This window comes from Eptesicus fuscus, chromosome 13 (assembly GCF_027574615.1).
Source record: "Eptesicus fuscus isolate TK198812 chromosome 13, DD_ASM_mEF_20220401, whole genome shotgun sequence".
Lineage (NCBI taxonomy): Eukaryota > Metazoa > Chordata > Mammalia > Chiroptera > Vespertilionidae > Eptesicus > Eptesicus fuscus.
This window is the reverse complement of record NC_072485.1, coordinates 67,308,138-67,331,244: the sequence shown is the minus strand read 5'-3', so window position 1 is coordinate 67,331,244 and position 23,107 is coordinate 67,308,138. Positions and strand designations below refer to the sequence as shown.

The 23,107-nt window shown below is 53.8% G+C and overlaps 1 protein-coding gene across 1 annotated transcript; it reads right to left on the bottom strand.

Moving 5' to 3' along the window:
- Positions 1-875: 875 nt before the first annotated feature.
- On the bottom strand, positions 876-12,831 carry RAPSN (receptor associated protein of the synapse). The gene is made up of 8 exons (XM_008146725.3): positions 12,485-12,831; positions 11,595-11,933; positions 4,082-4,240; positions 3,473-3,571; positions 3,276-3,398; positions 2,740-2,793; positions 1,590-1,789; positions 876-1,159 (listed from the first exon to the last, which is right to left on the bottom strand). Exons 1-8 carry the CDS (start codon positions 12,674-12,676, stop codon positions 1,087-1,089), a joined length of 1,239 nt encoding a protein of 412 aa, XP_008144947.1. The 5' UTR covers positions 12,677-12,831; the 3' UTR covers positions 876-1,086.
- Positions 12,832-23,107: the final 10,276 nt, after the last annotated feature.

Sequence of the window (23,107 nt, the reverse complement as noted above, 5' to 3'; positions counted from 1 at the left end):
CTCAGCTGGCAATGAGCCTCTAACAATTAAAAATAAAAAAGCAAACATCGCCCTGACCGGTTTGGCTCAGTGGATGGAGCGTCGGCCTGCGGACTCAAGGGTCCCAGGTTCGATTCCGGTCAAGGGCATGTGCCTTGGTTGCGGGCACATACCCAGTGGGGAGTGTGCAGGAGGCAGCTGATCGATGTTTCTCTCCCATCGATGTTTCTGACTCTCTATCCCTCTCCCCTCCTCTCTGTAAAAAATCAATAAAGTATATTACATCACGTCTGTAATCGTTTCTTTTCATCTCACTGAGTAAGACAGGTCTCTTTGGATCAAATGAGACTCATTTGTTGTACCTGTGTCCTCTGGGTACTTCAACATATAAACTTTGGGGAACACAATTCAGTCCATAACATTCTCTCTCTCTCTCTCTCTCTCTCTCTCTCTCTATATATATATATATATATATATATATATATATATATATATTTCAGAGAGGAAGGGAGAGAGAGAGAAACATCAATGATGAGAGAGAATCATTGATCAGCTGCCTCCTGCACACCTACACTGAGGATCCAGCCCGAAACCCAGGCATGTACCCTGATTGGGAATTGAACTGTGACCTCCTGGTTCATAAGTTGATGCTCAACCACTGAGCCATGCCAGCTAGGCCCTAACAGACTTTCTATGTTGCTTGATTATTATCATTACTGTCCATTGCATCCTCCCTGCATGCCAGCAGCTCCTCCCCGCAGAGATCTTTGTCTCTGGCTCACTGGCATCCCAAGAACCTGGAAGGGCAGCTGGAGGCACTCACACATTTGTGCGGAGGGAGGGACGCTTGTGTCTGAGGAAGTTCTCATGGGCAGGGAAAGTCAGACTCACTGGGACCACGTACAAACAGTTTATTTTTCTATAAAGAACAAAGTACAAAGAGGTGGGAGATGGCAGTGGGGCCTTGAGGAGCAGCCGTTGGCAGGCCTCAGGCCCTGCTGGAGGCCGGAGGAGGCCTGGTGGTTGCTCCAGGAGTAAACAGGTGTCCAAAACATGGCCAGTCAGGGGTGGAGGAGCAGAGGTGAGGTGACCTGAGTGCTGACGATGTCACACAAAGCCAGGCTTCATGGAAGAGCGGCGGCAGTTGGGGCAGCTCCGGGTCCCATTGTTCTGCAGGCACCTTGGGAGGCAAAGGGCTCTGTCCACCCACTGAGCCTGTCCTTCCATCCCAGGCCAGGGCCTGTCTCTCCTCCCCGCTCCTCTGCAGGGGCTTGGAAGGTGTCAAGGGAAGAGGATGGCCCTCAGTTCCCTGCCTGCAGCCCTGCTTGCCCATCGCCCTGGCCTGGAAGGAGTCACTTCCAGGTGTCTGAATGCCATGACCTTTCAGAGGCCTCTCGGAATTCTCTTTGGAGAGAATGATCGCAAGAATGACCACCTCATAGGGCTGCTGGGAGGATTCAATGAGTTTACATATGGGAAGCTTTTAGGAACACCTGGGACGCAGAAAGCACCATGTAAATGTCTGCTGTTAGTATTACTGTCGTGATTAGATCCTAGGGCACCCCGAAGAGGCCCACGTGCCCCCTTTCCCGGCCAGCGGGAGCCCTCACCGGAGGTGGAAGATGTGGGAGCAGGGCAGGGCCTGCAGCCGGCTGTTCCTCTCGCCTATGGACTCCCCGCACAGGCCGCAGTAGAGCTCCGTCTCCTCCACGCACTCGTGGAAGCGCACGACGTGGGCACGCAGCTCCCGCTGCAGCCCCTTGCTGCGGTAGATGCTCTCGCTCAGACAGTGCAGCTTCAGCTGGCTCAGCTGGGCCCGCGGGGACAGGAGTGCAGGCGGAGGGGACGAGACCAGGTCAGTGTTGGTGAGCAGCTGCCCCGCCTCCTCTCGCCCAGCCCAAGGAGCTGCCCCGGGGGGGTCACTGCAGGCAGGCCGCACAGGGTCCAGTCCTGGGCACGTTCCTGCCTGGCTGATGGACCTAGAAAAAACGTCCTGCCCTCTCTGGGCCTTGGTTTCCCCTCGTGCAGAATGAGGGGGTGGTGAGGTCAGTAGTCTTTCACCCCTAGAACCAGCTGAAGGGTTTTATTGACCAAACCTGTTGCATGGACTCCATCATTGTTTTCCTGTTCTTGTTAAATATACACAACAACCTGTTCGCATTTCTGATCAGACCAAGATACTCGGGGTAAACCCGAGTGGCTCTAACCAAGCCTTTTGGGACGATTACCCATCCTCAGAGAAAGGCACCTCTTTCAGAAGATTTTGAGAAACACTGAGCGTGTTTCCACTGTTTAGAGGTTTGGATACAACTACTGAATTTAGAGAGGCCGTGCATCTGGGCAGGTTAGACAGGCCCGTCACCAGGTCGTGGGCTCTTGAGCACCCCTGTGGGCCTCGCCTGTCTCGTCTGTAAAAAGAGGCTCACGATACCCGGCTTTGCAGGGAGACAGCGAGGGCTGGAAGCGATACCTCCAAGAGCCCGTCTCTTAGTGAGTGGAGGCCACTACTGGGAGCTTTGATGACCATCAAGAAAGTTCTGAGGAATTCTGCTGCCCTCTGAACTGCGGAACTCTCGCCCAGCCCTTTGAGGCGCTCTCTGGGTGGAAGAGAAACAGCCGGGGGTCTGGGGATGGCTGGGGCAACTCCTGGAGATTAGGAAGGGCTCGGGGCATGAGCGGACTCAGGGGGCCCTCTCCACCCACCCGCCATCCCACCGTGGGCTCTTGACTCCAGCCCCAGGAGACGGAATCAGGTCTGACCTTGTTCCCCACCTCCTCGGCCAGGTCCTGGGCTCTCTCGATGGCATCCAGAGCCTGGAAGGTAAGCACCGCGCTGAGGACAGAGTTGTCTGACTGAGGCCTTGGCTCATAGGCAAGGAAGCGGGTAGGGAGAGGTGGGCGTGGGGAGGGTGACATGGCTGGGCAGCCGCCCTGTGTGTGAAGGTAGCAGGAAGAGACTGGGGTGCAGCTGCAAGAGCTCTGTGGGTGCTGCCTTCTGCTTCAGTTTACTCGGATACAGAAGGGGGAAATGTTTCTGTCTGGTGGGGTGTTGGCGCAAGCACGGGAAGCAGTTAAGGTATCCTGAGTTCAAACCCAGCTCTGGCCCTGTACTAGCTTAGCTGTGTGACTGGGCCATGCATGGGCCTCCTCTGAGCCTGGAAAAGGGCCTGGAATGCCTAGATCGGGGGAAGCTGATGTTAGACAATGTGTGTGAAGTCCTGCTGAGGCCCAGACCCACAGATTGTTGGCTGGGAGCCTGGGAGAGCTGGGGGCTGTAGGACCGGGCCTAACCTCACCTTGTCCAGCGCCTTCCGGGCCACCCAGCATTTGGCCACACCCAGCAGCACCTGCACCTGCCCCAGGCGGTTGCCGATCTCTGTCATGATGCTCATGGCGGAGTCGTACCTGGGGAAGGCTGTCTGCACAGCCAGGTGGGGATGGGGTCAGGCTGGGCCAGGCCTGCACCCCCTGCCCCACATCCTGGTGACCTCACCTCCAGGTCCCCACGGCTCCGGTGGATGTCCGCAAAGCAGAGCAGGCAGAGGGCCTGCAGTGGCCGGTCCCCATGCTGCAGGGCGATCTTCATCGACTCCTGTGAGGGAGGCCGGTCACTCAGGGCTGCTCGTCTGCCCCCACCACGGGGGCGCCCAGGGATCACCAACATCCTCAGAGCCCTACACACCAATCATGGTTCTCAGGCCCCACACACCGAACCAGGGGGGCCTCACAGCACCCAGCAAAGTGGAAACTGAGGCTCAGAGAGCAGAAGTGATCCTATCAGGCCACCTGGCTAGTAAAGGGCAAAGCTGGGATTTGAACCCGGGTCGGTGGAACTTCCGAGATGGCTCTCTTCCAACTTAAAGTGTCCCCCCAGAAGATGTGGGAGGGGGGCCACAGGGAAGCCCCTCCCCTGAGAATGGACTGGAAGGAGTGAGGTTGGGGACGGGAGAAACATGCATCCTTCAGGGCTCAGCTATAGAAAGGTTGGACCAGGAGCAAGACATGGGGCTTCTGTGGGCTGATTTGGAAGGAGGAGGCCCACCCGTTCTGGGCTCCAGACCCTGGCCCACACCACCACCTGCCCGCTTCCCTGGTGCCCCACCTCACAACACTCCATGGCACTGCCCAGGTGGCCCAGCAGGCGATACGCCACAGCCATGTGGTACTGGCTCATGGCCCGGTACTTGAGGCTCCAGCCTTTGCCATAGTCATTGACGAGCTCTGCGGCCTTGCAGGGGAAGAACAGAGCTTTCTCGTAGTCCTGCAGGGACACAGGGAGGGGGTGGGGTAAATGGGGCACGCTGAGTGTCAGGAGCTGCCCCTAAGTTGAAGGCTGTAGGCCCTGGCTTCTCTGGGCTGTTCATTCATCCTTTCTGGAATCCAGGGAGAATGATCCAGGCAGGGGCAACAGCCAGTGCGAAGGTGTGGGCTCCAGGAACACAGGGATTTCCACCTGGTTTGCTGATGTTGGATTATAACCCACTGCTCGGTTCTTGGCATTTAGTAGATGCACAATAAATATTTGTTGAATGGCCCTAGCCGGTTTGGCTCAGTGGATAGAGCATCGGACAATGGACTGAAGGGTCCTGGGTTGGATTCTGGTCAAGGGCACATGCCTGGGTTGCAGGCTCAATCCCCAGTAGGGGGCGTGCGGGAGGCAGCCAATCAATGATTCTCTCTCATCAATGATGTTTCTATCTCTCTCTCTCTCCATTCCTCTCTGAAATCAATAAAAATATTTTAAAAATATATATTTGTTGAATGAATGAATGAATGAATGAGAAGGCAAGAAAAGGCTTCTCTTCTCACCCAGTCCCTGGTGGCCCCTCAGCTTCAGAGACACACAGAAGGGTGGGAGTGGGGCTCTGGGATCCTCCCCACCCCCACCCATGAGGTTGCCTCCTGGACCCAGCAGCAGCTGCTCCCCGAAGGCTCCATGACTGACTCACTGAGGAATGAAACATCGGGACTGAGGCAATGAAATCGTTCTCTCATTCTTTCTTTCTCCTCAAACCTCCAAACGCCCTGTCTACCTACCCAGTATGAGCCGACAACCTCACCTCACTCAGTTTGGAAAACAGAAGAAAAATCAGAGAGGCTGATTTTTATTTTGATCCAAACAGAAGAAAAATCAGAGAGGCGCTCCGTTCAGCAGCTTATCCATCAACCCCACCGGATGGGCCCTCTGCTTCCCTCCTGCTAATGTGCAGGAGGGCTCCCCACTGCTGTCAAACGTGAGCCACTCCTGGGACTCGGGAACAAATCCCATCAGCCTTTCTCACCTCATTTAAAAAAAATAATAAAATAAAATAAAAATCCAACCATCTTCTTTTGACTCCTGTCTCCTTCAGCTACAGCCCCGTTTCTCTGTTCACCCTCATAGAAACCTGTTTGCCCTTCACTGCAGAGCTAACGGCATCTCTGAGTTAATATGACCAAAAGAACTCTCAGGAACCCCAACAGAAACCTGTTCCTAACAGTGTACTTTTGATTTGAAGTCATGTAAATGTTCTAGTTTCAAAAAATTTTAATTAAAATTTAAAAAAAAAACCTAAAGACAGCCCTAGCCAGTTTGGCTCAGTGGATCCCGGGTTCGATTCCGGTCAAGGGCACGTACCTTGGTTGCAGGCTCCTCCCCAGCCTGAGCCCTGGTCGGGGCTTGTGAAGGAGGCAACCAATCAATGTGTTTCCCTCACATTAATATTTCTTTCTTTCCCTCTCTCTTCCACTTTCTCTAAAAATCAATGGAAAAATATCCTCGGGTGAGGAAAAAAACCAAAAACCCCAAAAATAGAAATAAATCACCCTAACTGCATATCATATTATTATAATTAATTATGATAACTATAATTACTATTTTATCTAATAAAGAGGGAATATGCTAATTGACCCTAATGCCATCGCAAAGATGGTGGTGCCCACAGCCAATAAGGAGGGAATATGCTAATTGACTGCCATGCCCTCAAAGATGGTGGCGCCCACAGCCACAAGATGGCAGTGCCCAGTCCCCTCAGCCCCACTGGGGTGGCAGGCCCGGCCACTCCGCACGCCTGCCTCTGGAGTCCTCTAGTCCCCTCAGCCCCCCAGCCACCCAGGGCCGGGCCGAGGCATAGGCAAGCCTTGGATGATGGCTACCCAAGCCGCCCAGGGCTCCCTAAGGCTCAGGTAACCAGGGCCGGCCGAGGCTTGCACTGCTGGCAGTGGCAGCAGCAGAGGTGTGATGGGGGCATTGCCTTCCCCTGATCACCAGGTTGCCTCCTGCCCCTGAGGGCTCCCGGACTGTGAGAGGGGGCAGGCTGGGTTGAGGGACACTCCCTCCAGTGCATGAATTTTCATGCACCGGGCCTCTAGTCTATATATAAAAGCCTAAGCAACCAGTTGACCAGTTGACCGGTAGCTATGATGTGCACTGACCACCGTAGGACGTTCAACACAGGAGCTACCCCCTGGTGGTCGGTGCGCTCCCACAGTGGGAGACTGCTCAGCCGACTGACTGGCCCTGGGCTCATGGCTCCCAGTCCTGGCATTGGGACTGACTGGGCATGAGCCCACAGCTGCTTCTCCACGCCACGCGAGGAGCAAGGCTGCTATGACGAGCGGCAGCTGCGTGGTCATGGGTGCGCCGGTCGTCCTAGGAGGGGTGCGCAGAGACGGCAGCACAGCGGAGCGGCAGCGAGCCTACTGAGCGAGTGGCGTGGCGGCAGGCACAGTGGGGCCTGGATGAGCAGAGCGGGATGGCGCGGTGCCGGGCCCCGGCACGGGCTCCTCCCAGGCCACCTGCCGCTTTGGGCACTACTTTGTGTTGTGTGGGGTTGAAGCGGAGAGCGGGCTGGAGCCGATGAGCTGGCGGGTAAGACCAGGCTGCAACGGCGTGGAGGTCCACTGATCCCCGCAGGCCAGGCCGAGGGACCCCACCCGTGCACAAATCCGTGCACTGGAACTCTATCCTGGTGGTCAGTGCGCATCATAGCTACCGGTCAGATGGTCGGACGGTCAGACGGTCACTTAGGCTTTTATATATAGATTGTTATAATAAATACATCAATGTTACACATATATAAAATAATGCTATATATAACATACCAGGTAATGCTATATAATACAGTTGCATCATAATACATTATATTGTATTATACTACATTAGTATAACTGCAGAGAAAACATTTTTTCAAATGAACTTACAACATATACTTGGACAGTTCATCCATAGTGGGATGTATTATAAAGACAAAAAAAAAAAAAAGCAAAGAAATCTTAAATTTCCTTCAGTTGTCTCTTTTTTTTTTTTAAGTAATATTGGTACTGTTGTTGAAACTATTTTATATATTTTGTAGGATAAACTAAATATTTAATTGTGTTGTTAGAAACCAAGATTTTTAGTCTAAGAGAAAAGAGAATTGAGTTTAAAATAAGTTAAGGAAAATCCAGAAACATTAGACTTGAACTGGAAGCATCGCTAGAAAACACCCTGGCAACTGAAAAGCTTTAGAAGCAATGACCACCCAGGAGCCATGAGCACCCTGAGAGGCCACGTTTTGCCTTTAAGTACCATTTTCTACTAAAAAGAACCCAAAGAAATGGCTGATCCCAGGTCTGAGGCAAGGAATATAGAAAATGAGCCTGGGACCGTTTCCTGTGCCAGAAAGCAAAATGCTTTCCAAGACTAAATTAATCTCGTCCCAGGACACAGGAGCTTGCTGAAGGGAATTCCACGGACTAGAGTTAAGGTAATACGGACGTCAGAAAGAACGATGATTGCAATCGACCGAAGAACACTGACTATAAAGAAAGTCCACGATTTCATAACGATACTCCAAGCAGAGGAAGCAAAACAAACCTGTCAGTGTGACCACTGAAGCCAGCCATCGCCTCCACACCTTATTCTGAAAAGTGGCAACTAAAGAAGGAAAAAGTATTCATTCTGCCTTTCCTTTAGGAACTGTGTTTCAAAGTAACCACCTAGTCCCAAAAGATGAGGGAAAGGTCTTCCACTTAGAAAATTCTCAGCTAATAATTGCAGCAGGAATAAGAGTACTTGGAAATGGCCTTTTTATTGGAGTAAAAATGAATGCGTTGATCCGGGCAACAAACATCAGCGGATGCTAAAACCATTACAGTAAATGTCACGGCAGAACTGAATGTCCCCAGGCATCATGAAAGGAAAAACACAAGCCCTAAAACTGAGGGATCAAGCGGTCACTCCCTCAACCACCTGATATGATGTAACATGAAGAACACAGTGTGGCCCTAACCGGTTTGGCTCAGTGGATAGAGCATTGGCCTGCGGACTGAAGGGTCCCAGGTTCGATTCCGGTCAAGGGCATGTACCTTGGTTTCGGGCACATCCCCAGTAGGGAGTGTGTAGGAGGCAGCTGGTCAATGTTTCTCTCTCATGGATGTTTCTAACTCTATCCCTCTCCTTCTCCATTCCTCTCTGTAAAAAATAAATAAAATATATTTAAAAAAAGAAAAAAAAGAAGAAAAAGAAGAAGAAGAAGACACAAAGGGGCCACATTCTAACCCTGACAAGCGCAGGGGAGGCCTGCGTGGCCTTACAAGCTGAGACCTAAAATACCCACCGAGGATGGCCTGAAATTAAAGCTTTTAAACTACAAATTGTTTATAGTGGGTAGTCACGCCCTAGGCCAGCAGCTTCCCTGACAAAGGTTCATCTTGACCTTACCTGAGCCTGTATATTGTCTTTTTGCATCTACGATAAAAGACCATTGGAATGTCAAAGGAATCTTCCTTTTTCCGGACCCCTCAAAGCACAGGCACCGCTCTACGGAGACCACAAACCCCCTCATTGCTATGGAGGTCATTGCTGACTGTTAACTATCCTGCACCCATCGAGTAAAAGAAGTCTGCAATTTTACTTTTTACCCACTCCCAGAGGTTTCCCCTCTGCTTCCTCCCTCCTCGCTAACCTGTCACCAATGGGTTTCATGTAACCTACATATGTCTCCTCTTTTGACTGTGATGTATAAAATGAGGTGCAAAACGGCCGTTCTCCAGAGCATCATCTCAATCCCTTGATGTTTTGCTTCCCGGCAATTGTCAACAGTTTGGCTCAAATAAACTCACAAAAACTCTCTATGGGTCTGAATGTTTCGTGCGTTGCCAGCAGCATTGCCCATGTAACAGTCTTACCAAAAGTGGGCCATCTACATCTCTCCACGTCCTTGTTCAAACTGCAGTTCGTAGGGAGAAAACGAGATCAGGGAACAATTATACGACTCCTTGAGGAAGCAATGAGACAATGAGATGGAACATTCTACAAGGCAGATAATCTGGCTTCTTCAATAAATGGTGGAAAATAAAAGGGAAAGGTAGGAATTTTCTACCAAAAGAGAATTAAGAGACACACTAACCACTGCAATGTGTGGCGGCTCTCCTTTCTATTCCAATTCAAAGGAGCCGAGGGCACAGGCGTCTTTTCAGGATAAGCACAGAAATTTAAGATAAATAAAGTTGCTCATTATGGTGTGTGTGGTCATAGTTTTGTGATTATGTATGAAAGTGTCCTTAGATAAGAAAATGTCCACCTCCCCCAGATGCATACTAAACTACTTTGGGGTAAAAATATCATGATGTCTATAATTTTATATCATGACACTTCAGGGATTAAGAAGTACAAATTAGCAGTTACAAAAGAGTCACAGGAATGTAAATCACAGCACAGGGAATATAGTCAATGATACTGTAATAACTATATATGGTGCCAGGTGGGTACTAGACTTTTTGGGGGGATCCCTTCGTAAGGTATGTAAATGCTGTACACCTGACACTGACATAATATTAAATGTCAACTGTAATTGAAGTTTTTTAGCCCAGCCGGCATGGCTCAGTGGTTGAGCATCGACCTATGAACCAGGAGGTCATGGTTCGATTCCTGGTCAGGATACATGCCTGGGTTGCATGCCCGATCCCCAGTAGGGGGTGTATAGGAAGCAACCATTCAGTGATTCTCATCATTGATGTTTCTATCTCTCTCTCCCTCTCCCTTCCTCTCTGAAGTCAATTAAAAAAATATTTTTTAAATAAAATTTTTAAATGAAAATAGAAAAAATATGTAAATCAAATAAGGCCAAATATTAATAATTGTTAAATCTAAGTGGATATATGGAAATTCATTACATTGTTCTCTTGACCTCCCTGTATGGTTAATTTTCTTCAGAATAAAGAAAGGTTTGGAAACACCCCTATTCCTCTCCAGTCCTATTGCATCTCCTTGGACGGCTTCCCTCCATCTAGTTGCTGAAAACAAAATCCTCAGTGTCATCCTGGACGACTCTCATTTCCTCACAACCCAGCTCTGAACTATCTGCACACTCACTGACCCTTTGATTTACTGAGCATCAATACGTGCCAGGCATTACCATCTGCCATGGCCAAGGGCAGCCTGGCTGCCTAGAGAAAGAGCAGCTGCTCAGGACCAGAAGCCTGCGGTCATTGGTCCCATCAGTTCATTCACAGTCTGCCTTCTCCCCTCCCCTTACCCTCTGACCCCACCTCCTATCTCCTTCTCCCCTTCCGGGCCTCCATCCTGCCTAGAACGTGCCAGGTATGCTCCCCCACTTCCAGGGCAGAGCTTTGCCTTAGCTGTTCCATCTTTCCCGCTCTTTCCCAGGTTTCTGCATGGCTCACACTCTCACCTCCTTCAAGTCATCGACACCACCTCTGTGAGTCTTGCAACATCCAATTGTCTGAAATTGCAGCATCTCTTACCCCCTTCTCTGCTTCCCTTCTTCCTAAGAAGCACTTCCTAGCATGCTGTGTAGTTTACTTACTCTTTGTGTTCATCCTCTTTCTCCCTCCAACTAGGGGGCAAGCTTCATGAGGCCAGGGACTTGGCTATGGCTGTCACTGCTGCACCACAGGCCAACAGGGCCTGAGGTACAGTAAATGCTCAATAAATATATGATGAATGAATCCTTGCTCTCCCTCATTATACAGGTACTAGAGGCCCAGTGCACGAAATTCATGCACTCGGGGTGGGGTGCCTCAGCCTGGCCTGTGCCCCCTCGCAGTCCGGGAGCCCTCGGGGGTGTCCAGCTGTCAGTTGGACGTCCTTAGCGCTGCCACGGAGGCGGGAGAGGCTCCCACCACCGTCGCTGTGCTCGCCAGCTGTGAGCCGGGCTCAGGGCTTCTGGCTGAGCAGCGCTCCCCCTGTGGGAGCGCACTGACCACCAGGGGGCAGCTCCTGCATCGAGTGTCTGACCCCTGGTGGTCAGTGCATGTCATAGCGATTTGCATGTTAGCCTTTGGTGGATTCCGCCATTTGGTCCATTTACATATTAGCCTTTTATTATATAGGAGGATGCCTACCAAGGTTCAGAGAGGAGAAGGCCGTGTCCAGGCTCACACAGCAAGTGCGTGGCAGGGCCGTTTCATGGCCCCTCCTCACCCAGGAGCCTCCCATTCCCCCAGAGAGTCAGACAGATCAAGGGCTGATTTCCGGCTCTGCCCCTCCTGACCCAGTCTTTACCTTCCTGGGCAAGGGTTACCCCTCATGGACTCTCGTCCACCTTGTCCCTACCTAACCGGGAGGACTGAACGAGGTAATGCAAGGGGAGCCTGAGCCCACCGCCGCCCTCCCCCTGGCCCCGGCCCACCTTGACCTGGGCGTAGAAGCTGCCCAGGCTGCAGCAGACGCGGCACTCGAGCATGGTGTCGTCGTTGTTGTGGGCATAGCGCAGGGCCTTCTCGAAGCTCTCCAGGGCCTTCTGGAAGAGGCTGAGGCCCAGGAAGGCGTTGCCCATGCTCAGGCTGACCTGGCCTCCGAGCTGGGCGCCCGCCCTGGTGCCAGGCAGGCCGAGGCAGGTCTTGCAGTAGGAGATGGTCTTGTGAAACTCGCACAGCTTCTCGTTGCTGCGCGCCAGGTTCAGGTAGCTCTCCAGGAGGAAGTTGGCATCCTCCAGCTCCCGCGCGGTGTCGATCTGCACCACAGCAAACTGCCACGGGGGTGGGGGGGTGGGGGGGGCATTGGCCGTCAGCCTGCGCCTCGGATGGGAGCCTCCACCCGCCAAGCCTCACAGCCCGAAGCTTTGGAGCCAGAGCTGCCACGCCAGCCTCGGGCACTCTCTGCTCCCCGCCACGGGCCGCAGACCGGAGCCTCAGCCCTGAGCCTCCAGCTCCCAAGCGCAGACCCAGAGCCCCGCCTCTCCTGCCCCCGCCTAGATCCTCAGCCCCACCACCCAGCCAGCCCCAGCCTCGAACCTGGAGCCAGCGCCCCACAGGCTCAGGCTCAAAGCCCAACCAGGAAGGCTGGGACCCACACTCCTGGCTCCAGCGTCCCAACCCCTGCAGTTCAAAGCCACAGGCCCAAACCCCAAGGCAAGACGCAGCATCTGAGACCCAGGCCTCCGATGTGGGTTCAGAGCCCCCGCCCTCGGTGGCTAGCTTGTGGGGCACAGCGGGGCCTGAGGAGCAGGAGGGGGGCCGGGAAGCCTGGGGCAATCCAGCTCTGGCCCCACCCTCCCACGCCAGGGCCGGGCGCGCCCACCTTCAGCATCTCCTTGTAGCGGCCCATCTCCGAGTGGGCCGTGACCAGGCAGCCCAGCACGCGGAAGCGCCCCACGAGGTCCGAGCTCTTTTCCAGCAACTTCATCCACACCTGCAGCGCCTTCTCGGTCTGGTTAGACTGGTACAGCTGGAGCCCCTTCTCGATCTGCTGCTTTGTCTGGTCCTGCCCCATCCCCAGAGCCCCGTGCCCCACCCGGGCGGACCTCGGTGGCTCCCTGCCTCTAGGCACTCATGGCCGGGGACCCACAGTGCCAGCCGCCCTCTGAGCCCCGGGAAGGAAAGCAGCTCCAGGCAGGAGTGGAGCAGGGCCTGATGGAGAACGGTGCCACTCCGGGAACAAAGCTGGTCTGGCCCCTGTCTGCAGCTGTCGCTGCCAGTTGGGGCCACGTGGCCACTGAGGAATGTCAGCCGCAAGGTCACGCGGGCCTCTGTGGCACCCGCCCCCAAGCTGGGAGGTGGCTTCCCAGGGATACAGGCACCTTGCCCCCGGGGCAGCCCCTGGGGTGTCTCTCTGGCGCCTCTGACACTGGCCCTGACCCTCCTGGCAGGGCAGGCCCTCCTGCAGCCTCGCCAAGGAGCCGCCTCCAGGGGTGGGCGGGGAACTGGGAGGAAGCAGGAGTGAGCCTGGGCACACCGGTGGGTGTGGGAGGCAGGGGCAGGGCACCGCCTCCCCCAGGGTTTGCTCCTGCGGTCTCCCGGGCACCGAGATCACTTACCCACATGAACCTGCCCACACCATTCCCAACATCCTAGCCCCAGCCAAGCCGCTGACCGCTCTGGGCCTCAGTACCCTCATCTGTAACGTGAGGGGAGCCAGAGGCTGATAAACCCTAACGCACAGGGTTGTTCCGAAGCAGCAGAGGCGTGGGTGACAGCATGGGCCCTGGAGCCACGCTGCCAGGCTTGGATTCTGACTGCCACTGATGAGCTGTGTGGGCAGGGTGACTCTGGGCAAGAGAGATGGTACCCACGCCACCGGGCTGTGAGAACTAACCGGCGTGCTAGCTGACCAGGACTTAGAACAGTGCCTGGCACGCAGGAAGCGCTCCAGGTGTCGACAAGCAAGAGGCCATCCCGAGCCGGGTCTGCTCCACGGCAAACTGCCCTCCAGGGACAGAGCTGACCCTGGGAGGTTTATTTTTTTATTTTTTAACTTACTTTATTATTATTATTATTATTATTATTATTGATTCAGAAAGGAAGGGAGAGAGGGAGAGAGAAACATCAATGATGAGAGAGCATCATTGATCGGCTGCCTCCTGCACGCAACCCGGGCATTGGACCCTCCAGTCCGCAGTCCGACGCTCTAGCCACTGAGCCAAACCAGCTCGGGCGACTCTGGGAGGTTTAAAAAGTTTCCTAATTCCAGTCCCAGAGTGAAAGGGTCCCTGGTCATGAGATTTCATGCCAGACGTTGAGGACAGAGTCTATGCAGGGAGCAGACACTTGGTGCGCAGGGGCCCCTGGGGTTGAGTGAGGCCCTTGGTGACGGGGGCCCCCACCAACCCACCAGCACCCCATTTTTCTCCTCCCTCTCTGCAAACCAGGCTCCTTCTCCCACCAGGGCCACGTTCACCCCCTCAGAGTTAAGACAGTGGTTTTCAGCATATTCACAGTTCTGTGTGCCCATCGTTGCTAATTCCAGAACATTTTCATCACCCCATGTTCATTCGCAGTCACTCCCCACTCCTCCCGTGTTAAGGGCTGAATTGTGCCCCGAACCCACATTCTTATGTTGAAGCCTCCCCCTGCCCCCCCCCCCCCGAGTACATCGAATGTGACTGATTTGGAAACACCGTCTTTAAAGAGGCCAAGTGAGGTCATTAGCGTGGGCCATCATCCCGTGTGGCTAGTGTCGTGTGGAGAGACGAGGACACAGACATGTGAGGAGAAAGGGGAACGACGGCCATCGGCACCCACGGAGAGCGGCCTCCGAGTGACGCCACCCCTTCCAGCACCTTCATCGCTCACTCTGGCCTCCAGACTGAGAAATAAGCTTTGGTTGTCTGAGCCCCAGTCTGTGGTGCTTTGTTCCGGCAGCTTGGGTAGACGAATACGCCGCGCGACCACAGTCCGCTTTCCATGCACTTGTCTGTTCTGGACAGTTCATCTAAACGGGTCCTGCAGTATGCGGCTTTTTCTGACTGGCGTCTCTCACTTAGCACAATGTTTTCAAGGTGCATCCATGCTGCAGCGTGTATAGCACTCATTGTATGGATATACTATTTTTTTTTTAAATATATTTTATTGATTTTTTACAGAGAGGAAGAGAGAGGGATAGAGAGTTAGAAACATCGATGAGAGAGAAACATCGATCAGCTGCCTCTTGCACACCCCCTACTGGGAATGTGCCCGCAACCAAGGTACATGCCCTTGACCGGAATCGAACCTGGGACCCTTGAGTCCGCAGGCCGACGCTCTATCCACTGAGCCAAACCGGTTTCGGCTGGATATACTATTTTGTCCATTAGTCAGGGGACGTTTGGGTTGTTTCACTTTTTGGCTGCTATGATCATGATGCTGTAAACATTCATGTGTGAGTTTTCACATGGGTATGTTTTCATTTTTCTTGAATATACACTGAGTGGCCAGATTATTATGATCTCTGAACGCATAATAATCTGGCCACTCAGTGTATATCCTATATAATAAAAGGCTAATATGCAAATTGTCCCCTCGACCAGGAGTTCGACCAGCAGGCAGGCCGGCCAACTGCCCATGTCCCTTCCCTATGGCCAGGCTGGCTAGAGGCTGGACCCCACTATGCACGAATTCATGCACTGGGCCTCTAATATATATATATATATATATATATACACATACACATACACACACACACACATACACTCTGAGTGGCCAGATGCATTCAGAGACCATAATAATCTGGCCACTCAGTATATATATATATATATATATATATATATATACACACACACACACACACACACACACACACACACACACACACACACTAGAGGCCCGGTGCACGAAATTTGTGCATGGGGGGGTCCTTCAGCCCGGCCTGCACCCTCTCCAATCCGGGATCCCTCTTGCAATCCGGGACCGCTGGCTCCTATCTACTTACCTGCCTGCCTGCCTGATCACCCCTAACTGCCTCTGCTTGCCTGCCTAATAGCCCCTAACCACCTCTGCTGCTGGCCTGATCGCCCCTACTGCTCCTCTGCCAGCCTGATCGCCCCTAACTGCCCTCCCCTGCTATCCTGGTTGCCCCTAACTGCACTCGCTGCCAGCCTGGTCACCCTAACCACCTCTGCCTTAACCCCGCCACCATGGCTTCGTCCAGAAGGACATCCAGATGGATGTCCAGAAGACGTCTGGTCTAATCAGCATATTACCCTTTTATTAATACACACACACACACACACACCTAGGAGCAGAATTGCTGGGGCATGTGGTAACTCTGTGTTCAACTTTTGAGGAACCAACAACCTGCTTGCCCCAGGGCCTTTGCACCTCTTGATCCCTTTCCTTCTCTCACCCCTGGCAGCCCAGTTAGTATCCTCTCAGAGAACTATATTCCATTCTGATATAAGAGTTACCTCCAGCCGAAACCGGTTTGGCTCAGTGGATAGAGCGTCAGCCTGCGGACTGAAAGGTCCCAGGTTCGATTCCGGTCAAGGGCATGTACCTTGGTTACGGGCACATCCCCAGTAGGGGGTGTACAGGAGGCAGCTGATCGACGTTTCTCTCTCATCGATGTTTCTAACTCTCTATCCCTCTCCCTTCCTCTCTGTAAAAAATCAATAAAATATATATATTTTTAAAAAGAGTTATCTCTGTAGTTTTATATTCATTAATGAGGTTATTTGCTTAATGTCTGCTTCCCCCACTCAAATGTGTGGGTAGGGACGTCGTCTCATTCACCACTGACTGTATCCCCTGAGCAAGGCCTGACAAACAGTGGTCACTCAATAAACACAGTGAACGGATGAATGGGAAGAAGGGAGAGGAATGGAATTTAAAGCAACTGCTGCAGGCTCAGTAGCTGACCTGCCATGTTTTGCTCCATCACAGGCAGAGATGACCCCATTTACTGCGAGCACAGTGGGTCCAGAGAAGGGCAATCTGGGAGTGGGGCGCACGGCCAGCTCAGGGCTCCATGCCGCAGGGTCGAGGCTCAGCAGAGGTAGAGAGGGCAGAGGAGCTAGGCCCATGGACTGGACAAGGCCACGGGGACTCTCCAAGGGGGAACTGCACTTGAACCCGGCCCACGGGAAGTTGGGGCAGAGGGGAGCCTCTGGCGGGGGAGTTGGCTGGGATCTTCCTCTCATCTGGAAGGGGACCCCTGGGTTGAAGTGAACCCCAGAGGAGAGGAAGCTGGGCCCAGAGAGAGGGGACTGAGGAGGGAGCAGATTCCCCCCTGCCCCCAGCCCCTACTTGGTGCTCCAGACGCAAGTGCACCTTGAGTCTTTGGCAGGAAGGAAAGGAGGTGGCAGCCCGCAGCTGCGCCCCAAAGCAGTCCGGGACCCCAGCCTTCCGGGCGCCTGGGAGCTCCAATGATTTCAAAACTTGACAACTTGACCCAAGAAAGACTTCCTCTGCCCCAGAGTCAGCTGTTTGCTGACGGTTGCGCACGGTTAGGTCAGGGTCACGCTCCTTGAGGGCCAGGGCTGTGGTTTGTCTTTGCAGCACTGGCCCCTGCACAGCCCCTGGCAGAGTGAGAGGCGGCCAGCGGAGGAGTAGCTGCTAACACGTCCTGGCCTAAGCATTTCCTCCAGTTTACAGACCAGGACACGAGGCACGAGTGGTAAGGTGACCTGCCCAAGACCACACTGCTACCCAGCGACAGAGCCCAGAGCCCAGGCTTGTGACTGTGTCAATCAGTCATGTGGTCGGTGACCAAGAATGTCTCTCACCCATAACCCCCCGCTGCTCCCTATTCTCACCCTGACACTGAGGCCTGGTGTCCCCTATTCTCACCCTGACACTGAGGCCAGGTGTCCCCTATTCTCACCCTGACACTGAGGCCTGGTGTCCCCTATTCTCACCCTGACACTGAGGCCAGGTGTCCCCTATTCTCACCCTGACACTGAGGCCTGGTGTCCCCTATTCTCACCCTGACACTGAGGCCAGGTGTCCCCTATTCTCACCTTGACACTGAGGCCAGGTGTCCCCTATTCTCACCCTGACACTGAGGCCTGGTGTCCCCTATTCTCACCTTGACACTGAGGCCTGGTGTCCCCTATTCTCACCTTAACACTGAAGCAAGGTGTCCCCTATTCTCACCCTGACACTGAGGCCAGGTGTCCCCTAGTCTCACCCTGACACTGAGGCCAGGTGTCCCCTATTCTCACCTTGACACTGAGGCCTGGTGTCCCCTATTCTCACCTTAACACTGAAGCAAGGTGTCCCCTATTCTCACCCTGACACTGAGGCCAGGTGTCCCCTATTCTCACCCTGACACTGAGGCCAGGTGTCCCCTAGTCTCACCCTGACACTGAGGCCAGGTGTCCCCTAGTCTCACCCTGACACTGAGGCCAGGTGTCCCCTATTCTCACCCTGACACTGAGGCCAGGTGTCCCCTAGTCTCACCCTGACACTGAGGCCAGGTGTCCCCTAGTCTCACCCTGACACTGAGGCCAGGTGTCCCCTAGTCTCACCCTGACACTGAGGCCAGGTGTCCCCTATTCTCACCTTGACACTGAGGCCTGGTGTCCCCTATTCTCACCTTAACACTGAAGCAAGGTGTCCCCTATTCTCACCCTGACACTGAGGCCAGGTGTCCCCTATTCTCACCCTGACACTGAGGCCAGGTGTCCCCTAGTCTCACCCTGACACTGAGGCCAGGTGTCCCCTAGTCTCACCCTGACACTGAGGCCAGGTGTCCCCTATTCTCACCCTGACACTGAGGCCAGGTGTCCCCTATTCTCACCCTGACACTGAGGCCAGGTGTCCCCTAGTCTCACCCTGACACTGAGGCCAGGTGTCCCCTAGTCTCACCCTGACACTGAGGCCAGGTGTCCCCTAGTCTCACCCTGACACTGAGGCCAGGTGTCCCCTATTCTCACCCTGACACTGAGGCCAGGTGTCCCCTAGTCTCACCCTGACACTGAGGCCAGGTGTCCCCTAGTCTCACCCTGACACTGAGGCCAGGTGTCCCCTAGTCTCACCCTGACACTGAGGCCAGGTGTCCCCTATTCTCACCCTGACACTGAGGCCAGGTGTCCCCTATTCTCACCCTGACACTGAGGCCTGGTGTTCCCTATTCTCACCCTGACACTGAGGCCAGGTGTCCCCTAGTCTCAGCCTGACACTGAGGCCAGGTGTCCCCTATTCTCACCCTGACACTGAGGCCTGGTGTCCCCTATTCTCACCCTGACACTGAGGCCTGGTGTCCCCTATTCTCACCCTGACACTGAGGCCAGGTGTCCCCTATTCTCACCTTGACACTGAGGCCAGGTGTCCCCTATTCTCACCCTGACACTGAGGCCTGGTGTCCCCTATTCTCACCTTGACACTGAGGCCTGGTGTCCCCTATTCTCACCTTAACACTGAAGCAAGGTGTCCCCTATTCTCACCCTGACACTGAGGCCAGGTGTCCCCTAGTCTCACCCTGACACTGAGGCCAGGTGTCCCCTATTCTCACCTTGACACTGAGGCCTGGTGTCCCCTATTCTCACCTTAACACTGAAGCAAGGTGTCCCCTATTCTCACCCTGACACTGAGGCCAGGTGTCCCCTATTCTCACCCTGACACTGAGGCCAGGTGTCCCCTAGTCTCACCCTGACACTGAGGCCAGGTGTCCCCTAGTCTCACCCTGACACTGAGGCCAGGTGTCCCCTAGTCTCACCCTGACACTGAGGCCAGGTGTCCCCTATTCTCACCCTGACACTGAGGCCAGGTGTCCCCTATTCTCACCCTGACACTGAGGCCAGGTGTCCCCTAGTCTCACCCTGACACTGAGGCCAGGTGTCCCCTAGTCTCACCCTGACACTGAGGCCAGGTGTCCCCTAGTCTCACCCTGACACTGAGGCCAGGTGTCCCCTAGTCTCACCCTGACACTGAGGCCAGGTGTCCCCTAGTCTCACCCTGACACTGAGGCCAGGTGTCCCCTATTCTCACCCTGACACTGAGGCCAGGTGTCCCCTAGTCTCACCCTGACACTGAGGCCAGGTGTCCCCTAGTCTCACCCTGACACTGAGGCCAGGTGTCCCCTATTCTCACCCTGACACTGAGGCCAGGTGTCCCCTATTCTCACCCTGACACTGAGGCCAGGTGTCCCCTATTCTCACCCTGACACTGAGGCCAGGTGTCCCCTATTCTCACCCTGACACTGAGGCCTGGTGTCCCCTATTCTCACCCTGACACTGAGGCCTGGTGTCCCCTATTCTCACCCTGACACTGAGGCCAGGCGTCACCCGTTGTCTTAGATTGGCCTTTCCCACGCTTGCATCACCTGCCTGGCCCTGCACACACCTGCATTTGCAGCTCCAGAAGCACAAATGTCACAGGAGGGGACAGTCCCGGGCCCCCTGTCACGATTGGCAGGATCCTTGGGAAGCCTGTCCCTCTCCACAAATTTGTTTCCACGGTCATAAATGGGGTATCCCCTCTCTGGTAAGGTTTCTGGGAAAAGCAGCAGAAGAGGTCAAATAAGAACTTGCTTTCAAAACCAGACATTGAACCGATGCCCCCGACGAACCTCCTGAACCTTCCTTGAATTGGCCCTGACTGTGTGTAACAGCGAACACACGGGAAATAACCCGAGTCCCACAGGAGCGGCGGAGAAGCCGGGGATGCTGCGCAGCCTCTCCGAATGGAAGCTGTTGACGCTGGTGCAGGATCCCAGATGGAAGGGTGCCCGGGACGGAGTCCCTGAGAAAATTCAAGCTGCAGAACATTCCGTACGTGATGGCATATCCTTTTTATTAACAAAAGCACATATGTACATGTTTTTGTGTATATAGAGAAAAATTCTGAAAGCATACCTATTCCATCTGTTTATCAATGGGCTGTGGGATGGGGAAACACTCACTTTTTTTTTTTTAAATCCTCACCCAAGTATATTTTTCCACTGCTTTTCAGAGAGTGGAAGGGAGGGAGGAAAGGGGGGGGGGGAGGGAGAGAGAGAACCATTGATGTGAGACACATGGACTGGTTGCCCCCTGCACATGCCCTGACCGGGGGCAGGGAGCGAACCTACAACCCAGATACCTGCCCTTGACCGGGAATGGAACCCGAGACTCCTTGGTAGGCAGGGGGACGCTCTAACCACTGAGCTCACCAGCCAGGGTGGGGAAACACTCACTTTTAACTTACATGTACGTAGGGCTGTTAGCAACGTGGGTGAGCATTTGCCAAGCGTTTGGGACATTCTCTCCTCTTCCCATCCCCATGGAGCAGGTATTTTCACTGCCATTGAGTGAACTGGGAATCTGAGCCGGAGAATCAAGCCACCTGCCCGAGGTCACACAGCCGGTGTTATAACCGAGAGACTCCTAGACACAAGCTTTCCCCACCACACTCCAAGGCCGCCTCCGTAACTACAGGAATGTTTTGCAATAAAAAATCCTAAAATGACTTTTGAAAAAGGCCGTTGTGTCACATAAGCCTCAGGCTCAGGCTCCACAGCAGGGCGGTGGCACTCAGGGCGGGAGGTAGGTTCTTCTCCCTCCTTCCTCCTCTGCCTGCCAGAGGCCCCTCCAGCAGCACAGGCCCCTGCGGAGCAGGTGCCGGCCCCGCCCCACATCCTCCAGGACAGACCCGGGAGGCACTGCTTCAGAGGCTGTGTTCGCAGGATCCCCGTCATCTGGCTCTAAGGGACTAGCTGTCATCTGTCTCCCGGGCACTGAGGGCCTACGAAGACTCTGGGTACCAGCTGGTAGCTCATCTATAAACCTGGATCGAAAGTTATTATGCCCTTTCTTCTGGAGTGGATGGAGATTTCAAAATAAAACTCCTGTGTAGAGGTGGGGGGAGGGAGCACCCTTTTGGGGAAACTCTTGGACAAAAGTAACTGTCATCTCTGATATTTGTTCATTTACTCACTACATATTCCTGAACACTTATCTGGCAGCCCTGGGCTCCAGGGAAGACTGAGACCGATGTGGTCCCTGCCTTCATGAAGCTCAGGCTAGCAGCGGAATTTCAACCAGGGCACCCAGGGTCCGTCAGACACTCCTCAAGGAGTATGCTCTACGGGGACTTCGGTCATGTTGACCTGGTTAAAATCCAACTTAGAACTTGGAGCCACATGACGGAGGAGCCGCGGCTTCTCTGTGCTCGTTCCTACCTTCCCACATGGCTGGTGGACTAGTACAGCGACTACAATTTTTAAGTGGCAGTTATGGTGTGTTCTTTTAAATATATTTTTTTATTTCAGAGAGGAAGGGAGATGGAGATAGAAACATCAATGATGAGAGAGAATCATCGATCAGCTGCCTCCTGCAACCCGCGCATGTGCCCTGACCGGGAGTCGAACCCGTGACCTCCTGGTTCATAGGTCGACGCTCAACCACTGAGCCACGCCAGCCGGTTTTGTATTCTTAAAAGCAGAGTGACTGTCTAGAACAGTGCTGACAGTAACTGCCTGGGATCATGGAAATGTTTTGTCCAATACAGTAGCCCATGCGGCTTCACCGTGAAATCGAGGAATGAAATCTATGTAACAGCTCGAGTGGCTGGGCGGTGATCGTGGTGGACAATGCAGGCAGGTCTAGAAGATCGCTGGACCCAGGGCGCGCCAGGTGGTGTAGCGCGTACACCGGAGCTGGGAGACGTGGAAGGGACAGGTGGCTGCGGGCACATGGCTGGATGGCGAGGAGACAGGCTCCGAAGAGCTAGGAATGGCAGGAGCAGGTGGAACAGGGCCACTGCTGTGGGCAGTTTCAAGTAGGGGAGGAAAGGACACGCCTCGGGAGGTAGGCGAAGTGAAAGCCAGACACAGGAGGCACATGCGGTCTGACTGCGTTGACACGATCCGTCCAGAACAGGCACATCTTTAGAGCAGAAAGATTAGTGATTGTGGGGTCTGGGGGGGAAGGGGAGTGACTGCTAATGAGAATGGGGTTTCTCTGGGAGGTGATGAAATGAGGCGGTAGTGATGGTTGCACAACTAATGACTATGCCTCAAGTGGACGAACTGTCCTATTACAGTGCGTGAATCTCCACCAAGCAGTTTCACAACACGGAAACCTCAGGCCTCAGGCCAATTTCCCACCGAAGGCTCCGACTGTGATTTAAAAAACAAGAGCCCTCCCTATGGCTGGAGCCTTTCCCAGTAGGAGAAAGTCAACGCACGTGGAAGAAACTGAACACTGGCTGATGGGGGTCTGAAAGGACTCCTGAGACAGGAGGAAAATGCTTGGAAAACACAAAAGGTCCAAGGAAAAGCCATCTCTGATCTCTCCTGAAAGGCTGTTATCAGGCGTCAGTTTGACACGCCCACAGGTGAGGGGACAAACCTGGTCTTGCCCTTCCTTCCCGATGGCTTTTCTTCATGAGGGACCGAGACGCTCAGGTGGGCACAGCGTGTGCAGAACCTGTGCGCTGAGGTAAGCCAGGAACCAGGAGGGGGGCAAAATCTCGGGACTGAGGAGTCTCTTCAAAAGTAAAAGGTGATTGTCCGTTTTTAAAAGGAATA